Consider the following 19,467-nt stretch of genomic DNA (forward strand, 5'->3'; position numbering starts at 1 on the left):
TTTCTCACCTACAGAGAGTGGAGAGGTCTGTAACTTATCCTAGGTACAATTCAACTGTGAGAGACAGAATCTGAAAATCACATTGTATGATTTTTTTTTTTTAATTTTTTTTGCATGCTTATTTCATGCAATAAAATGCAAATTATTTGCTACAATAGCAAAACAGAACTTAATATTTGGTACAGAAACCTTTGTTTGCAATTATAGAGGTCAGACGTTTCCTGTAGTTATTGACCAGGTTTGCACACACTGCAGCAGGGATTTTGGCCCACTCCTCCATACAGATCTCCAGATCTTTCAGGTTTCAGGGCTGTCTCTGGGCAACATTGAGTTTCAGCTCCCTCCAAAGATGTTCTATTGGGTTCAGGTCTGGAGACTGACTTTAGCCATTCCATGACCTTGAAATGCTTCTTACAGAGCCACTCCTTAGTTACCCTGCTGTGTGTTTCAGGGCATTGTCCTGCTGGAAGATGCAGCCACAACCCATATTCAATGCTCTTACTGAGAGAAGGAGGTTGTTGGCCAGAAGACTGAGATTGTGGTCCCAGTTCTCTTCAGGTGATTGACCAGGTCCTCCCATGTAGTTCTGGGCTGATTCCTGACCTTCTCAGAATCCTCCTTAACCACGAGGCAAGATCTTGCATGGAGCCCCATACAAAGGAAGATTAATATCCCAAAAGAATGTAGCTGGCAGCATTCGCTTTATGGGACGCACGTCTCTGTTACCAAGGAACCCACTTTAAAATATTACAGCCAATGAAATCAATGCAGACAGCGTCCACTCCTGGGTGATAGTGAATTATTATTTTTTTTTTTTTTTTTTAACTTTATTCCGCCATAAACATAACGTTTTGACTACAATGAGTCTCATTGGAGTCGAAACGTTGTGCTGTTTATGATGGAATAAGTAAAAAAAAAACCTCACCATCACCCTGGAGTGGATGCTGTCTGCAGGGGAAGATTAAGTCATCTTGTGTTTCTTCTATTTTCTAATAATTGTGCCAACAGTTGTTGTCTTCTCACTAAGCTGCTTATCTATTGTCTTGTAGCCCACGACAGCCTTGTGCAGGTCTACACTTTTGTCCCTGGTGTCCTTAGACAGCTCTTTGGTCTTGGCCATGGTGGAGTGGTTGGAGTGTGATTGAGTGTGTGGACAGGTGTCTTTTATACAGGTAATGAGTTCAAACTGGTGCAATTAATAGAGGTAATGAGTGTGAAGTAGGAGGGCTTCTTAAAGAAAAACTAACAGGTCTGTGAGGGACAGAATTCTTGCTGCTTGGTAGGTGATCAAATACTTATTTCATGCTATATAATTATTTAAAAATCCTACAATGTGATTTTTCTGGTTTTTATTTTAGATTCTGTCTCACAGTTGAAGTGTACCTATGATAAAAAAAAAAAAAAAAAAATTACCGACCTCTCCATTCTTTGTAGGTGGGAAATTTGCAAAATCGGCAGTGTATCAAATATTTACTTATTTTCCCCACTGTACATGCATGCTGTGTTGTGGATGCAGATATAATTAATAATAAATAATAATCTTTTTATTTATATAGCGCCAACATATTCCACAGCGCTTTACAATTCAGGCAATTTACAGACATTATGGGCACTGTCCCCATTGGGGCTCACAATCTACAATCCCTATCGGTATGTCTTTGGAGTGTGGGAGGAAACCCACGTAAACACTGGGAGAACATGCAAACTCCTTGCAGATGTTGTCCTTGGGATTTGAAACCAGGACCCCAGCGCTGCAATGCTGTAGTGCTAACCACTGAGCCACCGTGCTGCCCATTGTATGACTTTGGCCAGTTTAAGTCAGTGACAGAATTTGGGAACAGCCCGATATGCAGGTTGCTGGACGCAGATGTACCGTATATTCCGGCGTATAAGACGACCTGGTGTATAAGACGACCCCCCTACTTTCCTGTTAAAATATAGAGTTTAGGATATATTCACCGTATAAGACTACCCCTTTTCCAACGCATACCAAACACCGGTAAAAATTAAAAAAAAAACAGATTTGAATTTAACATGGTCCTTTTTTAATTTAAATTCTTATGACATGCAGGTATATAGCAGGAAAACTGTCACTCATAAACATATTAAAATAGGGGGGACCCCACGTCATTTTTTGGGGGGGTCCCCCATTCTAATAGCTAGTAAAGGCTAGGTATTCAGCTGGGGGCTGATATTAGTAGCCTGGGAAGCTCCGTGGGTATTACCCTCTTCCCAGACTTCAAACATCTGCCCCAGCCGTCTGCTTAACCTCCGCTAGAGACTATAATGATGGTGGATCCCACGCCAATTTTCTTTTTAAAAAATCCTTTATTTTAACACTAAATGACAATTGAGGGGTTAATAAAGATGCAGTCCCTAAATTATTAATTTTGTAATTAATTTTTCCCAAAAATGTTGACGTGGGGCTTCGCCATATTTTTGTGTCCAGCCAGGTACAGCAGGCAGGAACGGGCTGCCCCCAACCACCAGCTGCCTATTTGTACCTGGCCGGACACAACAATACAGGGAAGCCCTTTTTTTTTTTTTAATTATTTCATGAAATAATTTAAAAAAAAAATACGTGGGGCTTCGCCCTATTTTTGTGTCCAGCCAGGTACAACTAGGCAGCTGGGGGCTGGAATCCGCAGCGCAGGGAGACCCAAGCTTTCTGGGCCCCACCCGCTGCAAATTGCAGTCCGCAGCCACCCCGGAAAATGGCTCGTTCATAGAAGCGCCATCTTCTGGCGCTGTACCCAACTCATCCAGGGCCCTGGTGCGGTGGCTCACTGGGTAATAAAGGGGTTAGGGCCAGCTTGGCATTATCAGCTGGCCCTAAGCCCGAAATTCATGGGGTCACGCCAATATTAGACATGACCACCATGAATTTCTAGTAAAGTAATTAAAAAAAACACAACACCCAGAATAAAGTCCTTTAATTGAAATAAAGACACAATTTTTTAATGTTCTAAATTAAACCATACTTACAGTCACGCCCATTCCAGCTGAAGCCAACGATCTCCTGCAATAAAAGTAAAATAATAAAGCAACCTCATCCTTACCTCTCCATGGTTCCCACGACCGGTCCAGCTCTGCTACATTCACATGACAGGCTGCACCGCAGCAGAACGCTGCCGTTCAGCTTGCCATGCGGCAGACACTGAGAAGCGCAGGCATGCTTGTGCTCCTCAGTGTCTGACTGTGACGGCATCCAGATGAGCCGAGATCATGTCCAATGAACTCGGCTCACCTCATGCACGTCACTGACAGCGTGGGAAAATTCTCCTGCTCCCCGCATGCGCAGTAGAAGTTTCCCACGCTGTCAGTGACGGACGTCCAGGAGGTGAGCTGAGTTCATTGTCGGCTCATCTGGATGCCGTCACAGTCAGACACGGAGGAGCGCAAGCATGCCTGCGCTTCTCAGTGTCTGCGGGATGACAGGCTGGATGGCAGCGTTCTGCTGCGGTCCAGCCTGTCATCTCGATGTAGCAGAGCTGGACCCGTCCTGGGAACCATGGAAAGGTAAGGATGAGGTTGGTTTATTATTTTTCTTTTATTGCAGGAGATCGTTGGCTTCAGCTGGAATGGGCGTGATGGTAAGTATGGTTTAATTTAGAACAATAAAGAATTGTGTGTTTATTTCAATTAAAGGACTTTATTCTGGGTGTTTGTGTTTTTTTTAACTTTGACTATGGGGTTAGTAATGGGGGTGTCTTATAGACTCCTCTCCATTACTAACCTGGGCTTGATGTCAGCTGGCATTATAAGCTGACATCAACCCCAGCCCTATTACCCCACTGCCACCGCTACAGGGCAGTGGGAAGAGCGAGGCTAAGTGCCAGAATTGGCGCATCCTATGGATGCGCCATTTCTGGGGTGGCTGACGGCTGGTGTTTCTAGCCTGGGAGGGGGCCAATATTCATGGCTCCCTTCCTGGGCTATTAATATCAGCCTCCAGCTGTCTGCCTAGCCTGTGCTAGCTATTAAAATAGGGGGGACCCCACGTCATTTTTTTGGGATCCCCCATTTTAATAGCTAGTAAAGGCTAGGTATTCAGCTGGGGGCTGATATTAGTAGCCTGGGAAGCTCCGTGGGTATTACCCCCTTCCCAGGCTTCAAACATTTGCCCCAGCTGTCTGCTTAACCTCCGCTAGAGACTAAAATTAAGGGGAACCCCACGCCAATTTTTTTTTTAATAAATCCGTTATTTTAACACTAGATGACAAGTACAGTAACCAGCACTGTCACTGTACTTCATATATATGTGACTGACATGTTTCTATCTATCTAATCTATGTGTGATGCTCTATCTTTCTGTTATAAATTGTCGGGTACAGATGCTGAATTGCCGGCCGGCTTTTTTAAAGAGACGGTGCATGAAAACACTATTTGTTTTAATAAATCCTTTACACTAAATGACAAGTACAGTAAGCAACACTGTCACTGTACTTCATATATATGTGACTGACATGTTTCTATCTATCTAATCTATGTGTGATGCTCTATTCTTTCTATTCTAAATTGTCGGGTGCCGGCTTATGCCGCTGCTGAATTGCCGGCTTTTCATATATTGTCACAGAAGCGATGCGAACTTCCCTGCTCCGGACACAGCGCAGCGCTTCTGTGACAAGTGAAAGCTGTCGGCACAGAAGCCCTGCGCTGTGTCCGGAGCTGGGAATACGCAGCGATGTGTCCGTTTCAGCACAGAAGCGCTGACTGTCTGGACCTACCGCCGCCGTATTTTAACTCCCTCCACCTTATATTAACTCCAACATGGCAGGGATACGGCCACGGCAGCTTATTAACACCCCCAGAGTATCCCCGCATGTCAATTTCTGAAAGTTCAAAAGCATTACCGGCGTATAAGACGACCCCAGACTAGACAGAAGATTTTTCAGTCTTCAAAAGTCGTCTTATACGCCGGAATATACGGTATGTCAGTAAATCTCTGCTTCACCTTCATATTTGCCTTTTATAATGAGATAATGAGCTGGAAAAATCACATGTTCTGTTCCAGGATAGAAAATGACATACACAAAACATGTGGGTTTTGTATCACTTTCTCGTAACTGCTCAGATTTCCTCCTCATGCTCCATTCAAAACCTGACTCTTAACCATTCTCCTATACAAAGGCAAATGATTCCTACTGCCACTACTGATGTCAAGGGAGTGTGCACTTACGAGGGTGCAGAAGTGCTTGGCACTAGGAGGAGTAAAAACTGGCATATACAGGTGCTTCTCACAAAATTAGAATATCATCAAAAAGTTAATTCATTTCAGTTATTCAATACAAAAAGTGAAACTCGTATTATAGTCATTACAGAGTGATCTATTTCTGTTAATGTTGATGATTATGGCTTACAGCCAATGAAAACACAAAAGTCATTATCACAGTAAATTAGAATAATTAACAAAAAAACACCTGCAAAGGCTTCCTAAGCGTTTAAAAAGGTCCCTTAGTCTGTTTCAGTAGGCTCCACCATCATGGGGAAGACTGCTGACTTGACAGATGTCCAGAAGGCAGTTATTCACACACTCCACAAAAAGGGTAAGCCACAAAAGGTCATTGCTAAAGAAGCTGACTGTTCACAGAATGCTGTATCCAATCATATTAATTAAAAGGCGCTTCAAAATTTTGGACTGCTGCTGGAGTCATTGCTTCAAGAGCAACCACTCAGACGTATCCAGGACATGGGCTACAAGTGTCGCATTCCTTGTGTCAAGCCTCTCATGACCAATAGACAACGCCAGAAGCGTCTTACCTGGGCCAAGGAGAAAGACCTGGACTGTTGCTCAGTGGTCCAAGGTGTTGTTTTCAGATGAAAGTAAATTTTTGCATTTCATTTGGAAATCAAGGTCCCAGAGTCTGGAGGAAGAGTGGAGAGGCACACAATCCAAGCTGCTTGAGGTCTAGTGTGAAGTTTCCACAATCAGTGATGGTTTGGGGAGCCATGTCATCTGCTGGTGTAGGTCCACTGTGTTTTATCAAGACCAAAGTCAGTGCAGCTGTCTACCAGGGAATTTTAGAGCACTTCATGCTTCCCTCTGCTGACAAGCTTTTTGGAGATATAAATTTAATTCTCCAGCAGGACTTGGCACCTGTCCACACTGCCAAAAGTACCAATACCTGGTTTAAAAACAGTATCACTGTGCTTGATTGGCCAGCAAACTCGCCTGACCTTAACCCCATAGAGAATCTATGGGGTATTGTCAAGAGGAAGATGAGACACCAGACTCAACAATGCAGACAAGCTGAAGGCTGCTATCAAAGCAACCTGGGCTTCCATAACACCTCAGCAGTGCCACAGGCTGATCGCCTCCATGCCACGCAGCATTGATGCAGTAATTGATGCAAAAGGAGCCCTGACCAAGTATTGAGTGCATTTACTGAACATACATTTCAGTAGGCCAACATTTTGGATTTTAAAATAATTTTTCAAGCTGTTGTTATAAAGTATTCTAATTTACTGAGATAATGACTTTTGTGTTTTCATTGGCTGTAAGCCATAATCATCAACATTAACAGAAATAAACACTTGAAATAGATTGCTCTGTTTGTAATGACTCTATATAATGAGTTTCACTTTTTGTTTTGAAGAACTGAAATAAATTAACTGTTTGATATTCTAATTTAGTGATATGCACCTGTAGACGTCTATAGATTCTTCTCTGTAAAGCTGTACAGGTTATGGGCAGTTGCTGTAGCTTTTGGATGTTCATGTCATGTTGCCAGCATTCATTCTCCCTTCTAGATTTCACCCTCATACTTGGCAGTTAGGATGGGGGTTAAAAAATTCACCAATCTACTCATGGTATGGCTAGACTTCAGTTCTTGACTCTGCAACTAGTGTGTCGAATGGGGGTTTCTTTAAGTGTACATATGGCCCATGTGTGGTTAAAAATATCTAGCCTTTGCTTATGTTCCCTCACCACTTCCCCATCCTGCTGGCCATGTTTCATTGGCATGACCACCACGTAATTAGCCACATTGGTTATATGCTGAGAACGATGGCCAGTGGGATGGAGGATCTGTGAGGGATTGGATGGCTGGTGTTAGTTACTTTTTTTTTTTTTTTTGTTCTCCCTTTACATTCCTGGGGTCAAAGGACCGTACAATGAAGGTTTTCTTACCACTTGTTTTGTGTGTGTAGTCTGCCATGCAGAGATGTGCATAAGCCAAAAAAAAGAATGTTTTTGCAAAAAAAAAAACCTATTGCATCCAAATGTGCATTTATTTATATCATGTGTGTGGCAATCTCAGACCTGGTACCTGAATGCACCTTTCAGCTGGTACCCATTGGCCTTGGGTCTACCATCTGATCAAGCTTATATTGGACAATTGTAATTACCGATCTTTCTTGTCTTGCAGCACCTTCCTGTATCTGAAGTTCCTTGTGGTCTGGGCCCTCGTGTTGCTGGCGGACTTTGTACTGGAGTTTCGATTTGAATACCTGTGGCCATTCTGGCTGTTCATCAGAAGTGTATATGACTCGTTCAGATACCAAGGCTTGGTACGTATATGAAGCTGTGTGAACTTTTTATCCTGTCCAATTTAAAAGCTCTTAAAGTAGAGTACTTTGTGGGCAAGCGCTGTACTTTATAGTAATGCAAAATCTAGAAATGAATAATAAATGTAAAGAGGAACTTTCACCCTTTGTCAGTCTGCGGGACTCTCTTTGTATCCAAAGCAAATGGGCTTGTAGAAATCCTGCAGAAAACACAGGGATTAATCTCCTGCTGATCCATGTAAACTTCAGCTGAGGAATGGCTGACGGGCAGGGCTGAATTATAATTTTGTCCTCCTACTGCAGACCTTTCAGAGGGGGAGACTCCTGCTGCAGTCTGTTAGCCTGTCGTCCTAAAGTCGTTCCTGGAATTGCAAGGAGGAATAGATAAGACATGGCTGACTTCCTGGAATAGAGGATTTCTTTATGTATCTTTCAGTTTTAATTCTAATGTAGGATGAAATACAAAGGGAAGGAAGACATTGCTTAGTGTTTTGTTTTTGAAGGGTGCTTGCCTTTTAAAGCACCATTCCAGCGGTCCTTTGGCGCCCCTGTCACGTGTTCGCGGGGCGACGATGGGTTGTCATGACAGCCGGGGGTCTGCGTCTGTCATTACTATATTCCTGTGAACGCCGGCTTGTGGCCAGTATTCATAAGAGATCGTGATTTTTGCTATACATAGCAGTGCTGATGCACTATTATGTATAACACAGGCAATAGGAGACTTAGAGCTGCAATCATCTTAAGGGGAGTATTGAAGTTGGTAAAAAGTGAAAAATAAGTTGAGAATGAAAGAAAAAAAAGTTCAAATCGCCCCCTTTTTTTCCCATTGAAAATAAAATACACATATTTTGGTATCGCTGCGTTCAGAAATGTCCGATCTACCAAAATATAACAAATTAATCAGATTGGTAAACAGCGTAACGAGAAAAAAAATCTAAACGCCAGAATTAGTTTTTGTCCGCCTCAGCCTTGCAAAAATAATGCTGTTAAAGGCGATCAAAACATTGTATCTCACTATCTACCATAGTATCAATAAAAATGTCGGCTCAGGGCGCAAAAAAATAAGCCATCACCCAGCCCCAGATCCTGAAAATAGAAATGCTACGGGTCTCGGAAAATGGGGACAAACGCAAAAATATATATATAGATTTTTTTTCCATACAAATTAAGGATTTTTTTTTTTTTTTACCACTTAAATAAAAAAAAAATATATATATATACACGTTTGGTATTTGCGTACTCGTACTGACCTGGGGACTCATATTGCCAGGTCAGTTTTAAATGGTAAATAAAATAATAATAAAAAAAAAAACAATTGTGGAATTGCACTTTTTTTTTTGCAATTTCGCTGCACTTGGAATTTTTGTTTTTTCCATTATACTATATGGTAAAATCAATGGTGTCGTTCAAAAGTACAACTCATCCTGCAATAAACAGGCCCTTACAAGGCCATATTGCTAGGTATATTAACTGTATTTGGTCAGTATTTTACATCAGTATATGGAAGACAAAACCAGGAGTGGGTGATAAATACAGAAGTGGTGACGTGTTTCTATTATACTTTCCTCTGATTGTTCCACTTTTTTGGCTTACAAATACTTAGTTGAAAAAAAAAACTCACCAAATACTGAACGTGTGAACATGACTTTATAGAAACAGTGCCGTGGGTTGTGTGGCCGCTCGGCTCCATTCACTTCCATAGGGCTGGGTTGCAAAGCTAGACACCTATGGTCAGTAGTGTTGCTGTTTCTCATAGAAAGCAGCCATATTTTTGTTAATCCTGGCCAATCGCTTTTAGGAGCTTATTCACTGAATCTTTTCTTATGATGCAGTGTATTTAAAGTTACTTACCCAGTTATGATTCCATAGATGCGTTTTGCTCAGTGTGGGTATGTGATTATCTTTATTTTGATGGTGTATGCTCCACATGACCAAAAGTGTTTGGACATCCCAAAAAAACAAACTAATTTGTGGAACAGGGTGGGGGGTACTTCTGCATTAATTTTCATAGTCCATTCACTTGGAAATGTATCGTATTCGAGTGTAAGCTGACCCGAATAATAGCCGAGGCACCTAATTTTACCACAAAAAACTGGGAAAACTTATTGACTCGAGTATAAGCCTAGGGTGGGAAATGCAGCAGCTACTGGCAAATTCCCCCCCCCCCCCCCATCACTGCACATATGAAAAAAATAAACACTCATACTCACCTTCCTCTCCTTCCTCTCCTCTGCTCCAGCGCTGCGTCCTGTTCTGCCAGCAGCTGATCTCAGCATCTGAGCAGCTCATGACATCACTGCCATGCACCCTCAGACGCTGAGGTGAGCTGTGGGGATATTCACTCATCTCCACGGCGGGACTATGGGCGTGGAGAGGAGTGAATATTAATTTTCTTTAATAGCGCACTCTGTCAGCAGCGGCCACAGCTCCTACTGCGGCTCAGCGATCCTGTGTGCCTGCTACTAAAGAGAATGAATATTTACTCCTCTACACGCCCCCATGGGAGTGGGGAGGAGTGAATATTCGTACTCTCGAATAGCGGGCACACAGGATAGCTGAGCCGCTGCAGGAAGCCGGCGACTACGACTGACTGTGCACGGTTAAAGAAAATGAATATTTACTCAACTCCACTTCCATGGGCATGGAGAAGAGTGAATATTCATTTACTTTAGCAGAGGGCACACTTGGTAGCTGCAGCAGCCGGCTACTGCCTGTGCACCACTCCTCCGCTGCCACAACACCCCCTCCCCCCCACCACTATCCACCACCGGAATATATAAGCAGAGAGTGGGGGGGGGTGCTTTTCAGCATAAAAAAATTTGCTGAAACATATACGGTATTAGTGCGGTTGGGCATTGTGGGTTTTATGGCCTAGCTCATGCTCTGTGTAAACCTCAGTTCATTCAATAGTTTACAGTTCTTCTGACACACAGTTGTGTTCACACATTTATATAAAATGACATTGTTTTTTTTCTGAAATCATCATATCTCTTCCCTGATACTTAAGAGCTCAAACCATAATATCCTCCCCTGTCCCTTAAGTTACATTTGCCACTTCTGTCTGAGCTGTAAGCATTTTCCAGGCATGCACCAGAGTCCTCCCCCCAAACTGCTAGATGCTGCTACACGGATTCTTAGGCCATGGCCCCACTATCAGTATTTGGTCAGTATTTTTTCCCAGGAGAGGGTGATAAATGCAGAATTGGTGACTTGTTTCTATTATACCTTTTCTCTGATTGTTCCTCACCTGGTTTTGGCTCCCACTCCGGAGAAAAAATACTGAGCAAATACTGATAATGGGGCCTTGGACTTAGAGCATTTTTGTCCAAGGTGGTGTTTCACCTGATTGCTTTTAAAGGGAATGTATCGTCACAAAATAATAAGCTGATTTTTATGTCAAATGTATTTTCTTTCTGCCAATGGTTTTTTCTTTTTTTTTTCCCTCTTAACACCATATGTATTAAAAATTTCAATTTTGAACTCTTACAATTTTTAGACTTTCAGAAAATCCACATGTACATTAGCAGCAGTAAACGGACTCCAACTCAGAATTTTTTCTACTGAAGCATCTAAAGAGTGTATGCAATGGTCAATGTGAAGGGAGTGAGAGCAGGGGAGCTGTGATATAGCCTAATGTGGTTGATCCTGTGTTATCTGCTGTCTATAGAGGTGTTACCTGTAATTTTAATGCTGCCTCTAATGATATGGAACCTGCAGAAAAGGGTGGGGGCCTTTTGGATATTTAGACCATCCTTCGAGGGCTGTACAAAATTATCTACTTGAAAATTACCATGCTATATTTGGTCAAACATTTAATTAACTCACCCCTAACGTGACCGCTCTGGCTGCTTCTCTTTGGTGAGACGTATAATGTTAGGCGGTGTTGATGATGTCCCAACTGCTTTTCCAGATTTGTTGGTCTGGCGCAGTCGACTCTTTGCAATAAGTTTTTATTCCGAACATGGATGTATATTACATATGGGAAGCACTGTGGCTCTGTGGTTAGCACTGCAGCCTTGCAGTGCTGGGGTCCTGGGTTCAAATCCCACCAAGGACAACATCTGCAAGGAGTTTGTATGTTCTCCCCGTGTTTGTGTGGGTTTCTTCTGGGTTCTCCAGTTTCCTCCCACATTCCAAAGACATACTGATACGGAATTTAGATTGTGAGCCCCAATGGAGACAGCGCCCATAATGTCTGTAAATTGTCTCAATTGTAAAGCGCTGCGGAATATGTTGGCATTATATAAATAAGATTATTAGTAATAATATATTAATAATAATAATATTACACTGTCTCCTCACATTGGAAAATTCATCACTGCTCACGTTACATTTATAGAACTCCAGCAGTGGGAGGTCTGCTGTATGTACATCACATAGGAGGCAGGGCTGTGGAGTTGGTAAGCCAAACATCTGACTCCGACTCCTCTGTTTCCATGACTCTGACTCCCTCATACTTGGCTCATGTTTAAGTGATAAATTTACTGTAACACAGATTCATCTCAGCTAAAAGTCTAGACCCTTAGATCAGAAATAGGACAGACGTTTATAGGACATTTCATAACTTTCCCAAACTCTTATGAAAAAATATTCCCCACAAACTGCATTGAACTAATGTACCCAATTTTTCGGAGTCAGTCTATTTTATACCGATTGTGGGTCGTAAATAGCCTGCAGGCCTGAGGTTCCCCACCCCTGTCCTAATATGTGGATGCTCTGTGAGTCGCCTATTAATATCGGTGGCAATGTAGCGAGCTCTCATTATTCACTTGTATTTTACTTTTTTATCACCATCCCTCTTGTTGGCCTCTTACTTTTTCGTTTTTTTTCACACTTGCTTATTTGCCATTTGGTTCACATTTCCAGTATTTTTTGGCAGCATAAAGTACCACAGATCCATCTCTTTTCATAAGCCCGTATCAGTGTAAGGACACGTATTTGGTCAGCATTTTACATCAGTATGTGTAAGCCAAAACCAGAAATGGAACAATCCGAGGAAAGTATAATAGAAACACGTCACCACTAGTGTTGAGCGAGTATGTTCTGTTAACCTTTTGGCGAGTATGCTCGGGCCGAGCACCAAGTATTTACAGCTGCTCGGTGATATGGTTGAATCGCTCCTGTATGCATGATTTGCGACTGTTTGACAGCTTTATTACATGTGAGGCATGTCTATTTCTGACACATTCCTCACATGTAATAAAGCTGTCAAACAGTCGCAAATCATGCATACAGGAGCGATTCAACCATATCACCGAGCAGCTATAAATACTCGGAGCTCGGCCCGAGCATACTTGGCGAAAGGGTTAACAGAACATACTTGCTCATCACTAGTCACCACTTCTGTATTTATCACCCACTCCTGGTTTGGCTTACAAATACTGATGTAAAATACTGAATGTGTGAACGTGGCTTGGGTTGATTCAGCATATCTGCTAAGGTCTCTTGTATAGTAGTAGCGAGAGCCCAAGTATGTGCTGTACCATCATCTTTCCAAATGTTAGATTGACCGCTTCAAAGATTTCATTCACAACTATAAGTTTGAAGCCGAGGATAACATGGGTCCTGCAAATAGCACTAAAGTAATGGGGATTATTATTGTGGCTGGTGGGATAATTGCTAAATGTTCTAATCCAATTTCTTTACCAAATGTCTGTTTCCTGGCTCTAACTGCTCCTCTGTTCTGTTCTTGTTTCAGGCCTTCTCAGTATTTTTTGTGTGTGTAGCATTCACGTCAGATATAATCTGTCTCCTATTTATACCAGTGCAATGGCTATTTTTTGCAGCTAGTACCTATGTTTGGGTACAGTATGTGTGGCACACAGGTAAGTTTTATTTATTAAGTTGCCATTAATGTACATTTTCCTGCATGATTTGTGTAGTTCTGTGCACACTTATTGGAGTAAAGTCCCTTCCTTGCATCAGTTTAGAGCACCTTTTCTGGGCTGATGTTTCTGTACAATGCTGGGGGACACAGCTGACGTGTTGGAAACTTCAAATATTACAAAAGGTGCTTTTTTCTTTTTTTTTCTTCTTTTCTGCTGCCTTTGACTTGCCTTTTCAGGATTTCTCTGGAAAGAAAATTTGGAATGCTCACCGAGCTTTAATTTTTCAGTGATCTGTGCCCCATTCACTCCCCTCCCTCATGATATGTGAGAACTGTCTTTACTGTGATTTCCTCACATTGACAGATCGTGTGCAGCACAGTCACAAACTGTACTGCAAAATCCACACGTGTTCTACCTCTAATTGCTAAGGTTTTGGGAGGCATTGTAAAGATTGTGACTTAAAACTGCATTGTGTAAAATTTTTTGATCACGTAGCACACTACCTGCTGTATGAATGTAACATACTGGCCCTTAACACCTTTTTCGTGCAACCACCGCTTTCCCGGCTGTGTAGCCACTTGGATCCGTTGAGACCAGCAAGTCTTAAAGGGTTATTCTCAACTTGGTACATTGTTACTCATACCATGTAGAAGTATCAATTTACTGGTTGCAATGAAGCCTTGGTTATGTACCACTCCATTCATTATCTAGCAGACTGCTGTACTCTCCTATCTCCAGCAGTTCCATAGAGTGCTGCCCCATTATCATGTCATCTCTTAGTCTGGAGTCATACGAGTGTATAAAAAAAATCTGTCCAACTTTTTCATCCAGAAAGGTGGGACGATTTTTTTTATCACCTGCCGTCCCTGTGCAATCCTTATCCGGAAAAATTGCATGCCATACTGAGGGTCTGTATCTCATCAGATTCTTTTTTTTTTTTTTCCTCACGCTGAATACAGCAGAGTAAAAAAAAACACACAGATCTGCACGGTCTCATTGAATGAATAATATTGGTCTGAATGCAATACCATTTATTATCGGATTGCACTCGTCGGTGTGAGCGAGCCCTCAGTGTGAATAGGTGATTACTCACGAAGATGGGAATAACCCTGTAAACTGGGAGGGAGAGAAGCTGAGCTTTGCTATACATTTGTGTGATGTGGAGCAGGCTTTGAGTAAAAAGCAGATTAAATCCTGACCAGACTTTTAGGAGATGAGTTATTTTCCTGCCTGTCCTCAGTGACTGACAGCTTCCCCGTATCAGTGCTTGTACATAGAAGGCTGTCAGTCACAGAGCTCAGCTTCTCTCCCTCCATCATATGCTGCGCTCTGGTTGATCAGCACAAATCGCTGGACAATTTCCCCTCAATCTGCACATATACTGATTTAGGATAGCCGTTTTCTGAAGGTGTGACTGGAAGTACAGACAATGGCTGCCAACACAACTAAACACCGTATGCTAGATGAGCCTTTCTTTTCACAGATACCTGCTTTTAGTAGCCGTTTTGTCATGAAAATGAGCTGCCAGTCATCCAATGAAAGTGGATTTGGGCCACTTTTTGCCTTTTTAAAATACAAAAAGCTTAATGGGGTTCTCTGGTTTTGCAAATAAAATTGCAAAGTACCTGCAAACTGATTTTGTTTGTTAGGGCAAAATGAAGCAATGAAGACACTCCTAACGTTGGTCCACAAACGCTTTTCATGATGTCCGTGAAAAACCCTCAGTTCTGACTGTGTTCTCTCCTGCAGCAAGACACTCCTTTATGAACTACAAATCCCAGCATTTTGTCCAGGACTTGTTCATCCCACCACTCCACTCTTTCTCCCACTCACAGTAAAGCCTGCTTTACGAACTCTGCTCGCCTCCCTCCCATTGTGTAACACATGCAAGTTCTCTGTGAGCGCTGGACACATGGTGCACTACACATTGGCGCGCTGTGTGCATGGCACCCATTACACCAGTGTAGCGGAGGTGCAATAATTGGGCAATGATGTTCAGTCGGGGACATGCCTAGTTTACTTTCACACTTTGGCTTCTAGTAACATTCATTGGAGTTGACGGCCTTTGCTGTGCCGCTGATGGAGAAGTAGGATGCCATCATGTTCTGGCTAGCTTTCTTATTTAACCTAAGGTTATAGTGGTGTTATGGACAGACATTGAGGAATTTCGTCCCTTTTCAGTAAAAGGTGAACATGTGCTTTGATATTCTATTTTTTTTTTTTTATTATTCTTCTGATTCACTTTTCTAATTTGACTATTATGGAAAGTTCTTCCAGTGGCTCATGTAGCAAACGCATTTGTATAAATGGAAATGTGCTTGGTTTGAATGTCTGCTGGGCATACGGGCATGCCAGCTCCAATGTTGGGATTACACGGCAAGACTGCTGAATATCTGAACATAAGTTTCCAAATAAAAAGTCCTATACCAGCCCCAGTAGGGATAAAATATCACCACTGCAGTTCAATCTTTCAAGTGTCTTTCCCGGAAGGATATGTTAGAAATCTATCATGTAGTACTTACCGTGGATCTACATGGTAAACGTTAAATGGGTTTTATGGGGTTACCATCTTGATCTGATTTGTTTGGTGAAAATAGCTTTGCATTGCCCCTCATGCGTGTTTAACAATTATTGAGTTCCTATAGAAGTGCATGTAGAACACCACACATACACAGCTATCTCGGTTATAGGACTCTTAAGATAAGCCCCCGTTCTCTTGTGGGGTGTATAATGTCCAAGATGGCATGAGACGCTTTAAAGGAGTACAAAAAAAATCTTACTGGCTTCTGGGAAATGAGTTCCCAGTATAACTAGTGGTTCTGTGATCTAAAAGCACATAATATTTCTCTGTATATGACTTGGACTTCTTTAATGCTGCTTCTAAGTTTCCGTGTTTCATACATCTAGTCATAAGTAAAAGGGTGTCAATGCCACTTTTATTTTGGGAACCAATGGTGGCCTTATCTGCACCATCTATTTCTGTAATGTAGCTTCTCTGAGGCAGATCACACTTGCATGTACTGGAGCTATCCTTTCTGTCTGTAAAAATGCAATCCTCAATGTTCATTACTTAATAACTAATACCAAGTATTTCTCTTCCCTCTGCAGAAAGAGGCGTCTGTTTGCCTACAGTCTCGCTGTGGATACTCTTTGTTTATATCGAAGCAGCAATTAGGTTTAAAGATCTGAAGAATTTTCATGTAGATCTTTGTCGCCCATTTGCTGCACACTGGTAAATTTTTAATTACATTTTTCTTTCTATTTTTGAGGTGTATTTTATTGATCATTTCTGTCCCTATGCAGTCAGAACTGAGAGCGTCTACATTGTTCTGGAGCAGGGGGTGACGACTTTCGGCCCTCCAGCTATTGTGAAACTACAACTTTCACCATTCCCTTACAGTCACATGCTTTTGAACAGCTGGCAGGGAATGTTGGGAGTTGTAGTTTCACAAGTGGAGTGCCAGAGCTGGCTGATCCCTGATATGGAGGATTGTTACCATTCATTAAAACCAATGGAGGCCTATGGCTTTTTGGTGGGGATCATGCTACTTATGGCCAGAAAATGTTGGCTACTAAAAAGCGAAGCTGGCTTCTGGATTAATCCGTGTGACTCAAAGCTTACAGAGTTATTTTTTGTCCCATCAATAGGCTCTATTGCTTCGTAAACATGTACAAGTCAGAGTGAAATCGGGGTAACTGGGAGGAACGGCAGACCGAAAATGCCTGTGCAGCATCCATACATTAGCTAAAAGGGGTTGTCCACTACTATTACATCAATGCATGATCGTCCGGGGTCCCACATGCGGCACCGCCGTTGATCAGCTGTTATCGGTGCTGGCGGCAGCCGCCGGCCGGAAGTGCTCACCTGTGGGGCTCCCGCGTCAAGTGGTAGTGGCCGCCGCGGTGTACTGCACATCCGCCTCCCATTCAATTGAAGTTGAAAAAGTAGTGGACAGCTTCTTTAAAAAAAAATTCTTTGCACCAAAGTACTGGTCATCCTTCTTTTTTTTTTTTTTTTTTTTTTTTTCCCCTCTCCTCCATTATAACTAAAACTTATGAAAGTCATTAGTATGTATTATATCGATCTCAAGTATGTATGAACCTTGTTTTTGTGTTTTTGCTCAGTATTGGATATCCTGTAGTCACTTTGGGCTTTGGATTTAAGAGCTACGTCAGTTATAAAATGCGGTTAAGAAAACAGAAAGAGGTACAGAAGGAGAACGAGTTTTATATGCAGCTCCTGCAGCAGGCACTACCCCCAGAGCAGCAGATGTTACAGAGGCAAGAAAGGGAAGCAGAAGAAGGTAAGTGCTTGTCAGAAATGGCGGCAATCCTGCTTAAAGGGACTCTGCGAGGAAAGAATGACTGTTCAAGCCAAGTACAGGCACTCTGTGTGCATCATGGTGGGGAGAAACATTTAGCTACACCTTCCCACTACTTAGTTTCCCTATATCTCTGCCTCTATCAAGCCAGAAAAGGGGGTGGTGATAGACGGAAAACAAAAAGGTGTGAAGATGTATATAAATGTTTGGCTTCACGATGCACCGTGAGCCTGTACTATGTCAGCAGAGTCCCTTTAATTTACCTCACATACTTGTACAAGTGCTGGGTGTAAGGTGGGCTTTGTGGATGCTATTATGCCACTGTCCTGATGTGGATCTGGTCCTTTATCTTAAGAGATTTACCACTCCAGGTAATGATTTTCTCTTTTTCATACAGCCGCCAAGGGTTTATCTGAAATGGATTCTTCAATACTGTTACAGCACAACGGACTCTCATCCAATAAAAAAATATCCAGCACATTACCAGAGCTGGAATATAAAGAAAAGGGCAAAGACAAGGATGTGAAAAGACACAATTTGGGGATTAACAACAACATCCTTCAGCCCACAGACTCTAAAGTACAGGAGATTGAATATATGGAGAATCATATCAACAGTAAACGACTAAATAATGACTTGGGGAGTACAGAGAACCTTTTAAAGGAGGACATGTGCACTACTTCCTCTAAGAACTACAAGAACACCACAGGGACTGCAAATTCATCTCCTCGGAGCCACAGCTCATCGAATGGGACTATCCCTTCCTCAACGTCCAGCAAGAATGACAAGAAGAAATGCACTAGTAAAAGTCCAAGCATGCACAAAGATCCAACGGAGAACTGTATTCCAAACAACCAGCTCAGTAAGCCAGACACATTAGTAAGGTGAGTGATGGAGCATTCCCAGCTTTTTGTCATCTGTCAAATTGTAGGTGTGGTAAATTCAGAAGCCTAAAAGAAAGGAGATCCAGGATGTGTCCAATAAGGGGGCATTTCGGAAAATATGTAAGATGTCATCTAGGCGCAACTCTAATTCTTGCAGGAATGGAGTGTGTTGGCATTGGCAACCAAGAGGGTCATCCCTTTGTTCCCACCGGGCATGGCCACCAGTGTAACATGCTGAACATACTCACCCCTGAAGAGCATTGTGTTAGCAGTCTGGTTTTAGTCGGCTAATCAATAACACACCCACAGTTTCCCAGCAAGGTGATGAATAAGAATGGTAGATAAAAGGGATTTGTCATGGAAAACGTTAATGTAGAATGTGTAGCATATAGGTAATTATTATGGCACTTACAAGGAATATGATGTTTTCTATAAAAAATATTTTTCTTCTCTAAAAAAAGAAAACCAAGGATTACATAGTTTCCAGTCACATGAGGCATATTCTAAATGCACGGGTAAGACCACTTACCTCTACATTCATGTACAGAAAATAGAATAAAAAATCTACAACCAGAAGACAGGAAAAACATTTGAGAATATGGTGATTAATCTTGGTGATAAATTCCTTGTAAAGCATGATATACCTCTTCACTGAATTCTTAGCTCCCGTCGGTCAGCCAGTCATTAGTGACTTGTTAGGCTCGTTTGGAGCAGTCACAGGATGATGTTTAGTTGTAGAATGCCTCCTTCGAGTTTCCAGAAAAATTAAGTCTATGGAGAATTTGATTTCCTCAACCAACACTTAAATTAGCTTACCTTGACAAAACAGGTCTTGTTTGTTAGGGTTCCCCCATAAGACCCATTTACATCTGTCTGCCCTCAAAGGATTTATTCCTTGTTGGATTTTAATTTAAACTGTCCAATTTA

The 19,467-nt window shown here is 42.1% G+C and overlaps 1 protein-coding gene across 1 annotated transcript in view; it reads left to right on the plus strand.

The window, feature by feature from the left end:
- MACO1 (macoilin 1) overlaps positions 1-19,467 on the plus strand; it is a 57,699-nt gene that overhangs the window by 24,074 nt on the left and 14,158 nt on the right. Inside the window, exons 2-6 of the mRNA XM_073665859.1 lie at positions 7,368-7,509; positions 13,205-13,331; positions 16,443-16,566; positions 17,460-17,638; positions 18,054-18,540. Coding sequence (XP_073521960.1) covers positions 7,368-7,509; positions 13,205-13,331; positions 16,443-16,566; positions 17,460-17,638; positions 18,054-18,540 — 1,059 coding nt within the window. The remainder of the gene's footprint in view (positions 1-7,367; positions 7,510-13,204; positions 13,332-16,442; positions 16,567-17,459; positions 17,639-18,053; positions 18,541-19,467) is intronic.

Source organism: Phyllobates terribilis, unplaced genomic scaffold (genome assembly GCF_046119375.1).
Source record: "Phyllobates terribilis strain yellow unplaced genomic scaffold, ASM4611937v1 Scaffold_2__4_contigs__length_985480577, whole genome shotgun sequence".
Lineage (NCBI taxonomy): Eukaryota > Metazoa > Chordata > Amphibia > Anura > Dendrobatidae > Phyllobates > Phyllobates terribilis.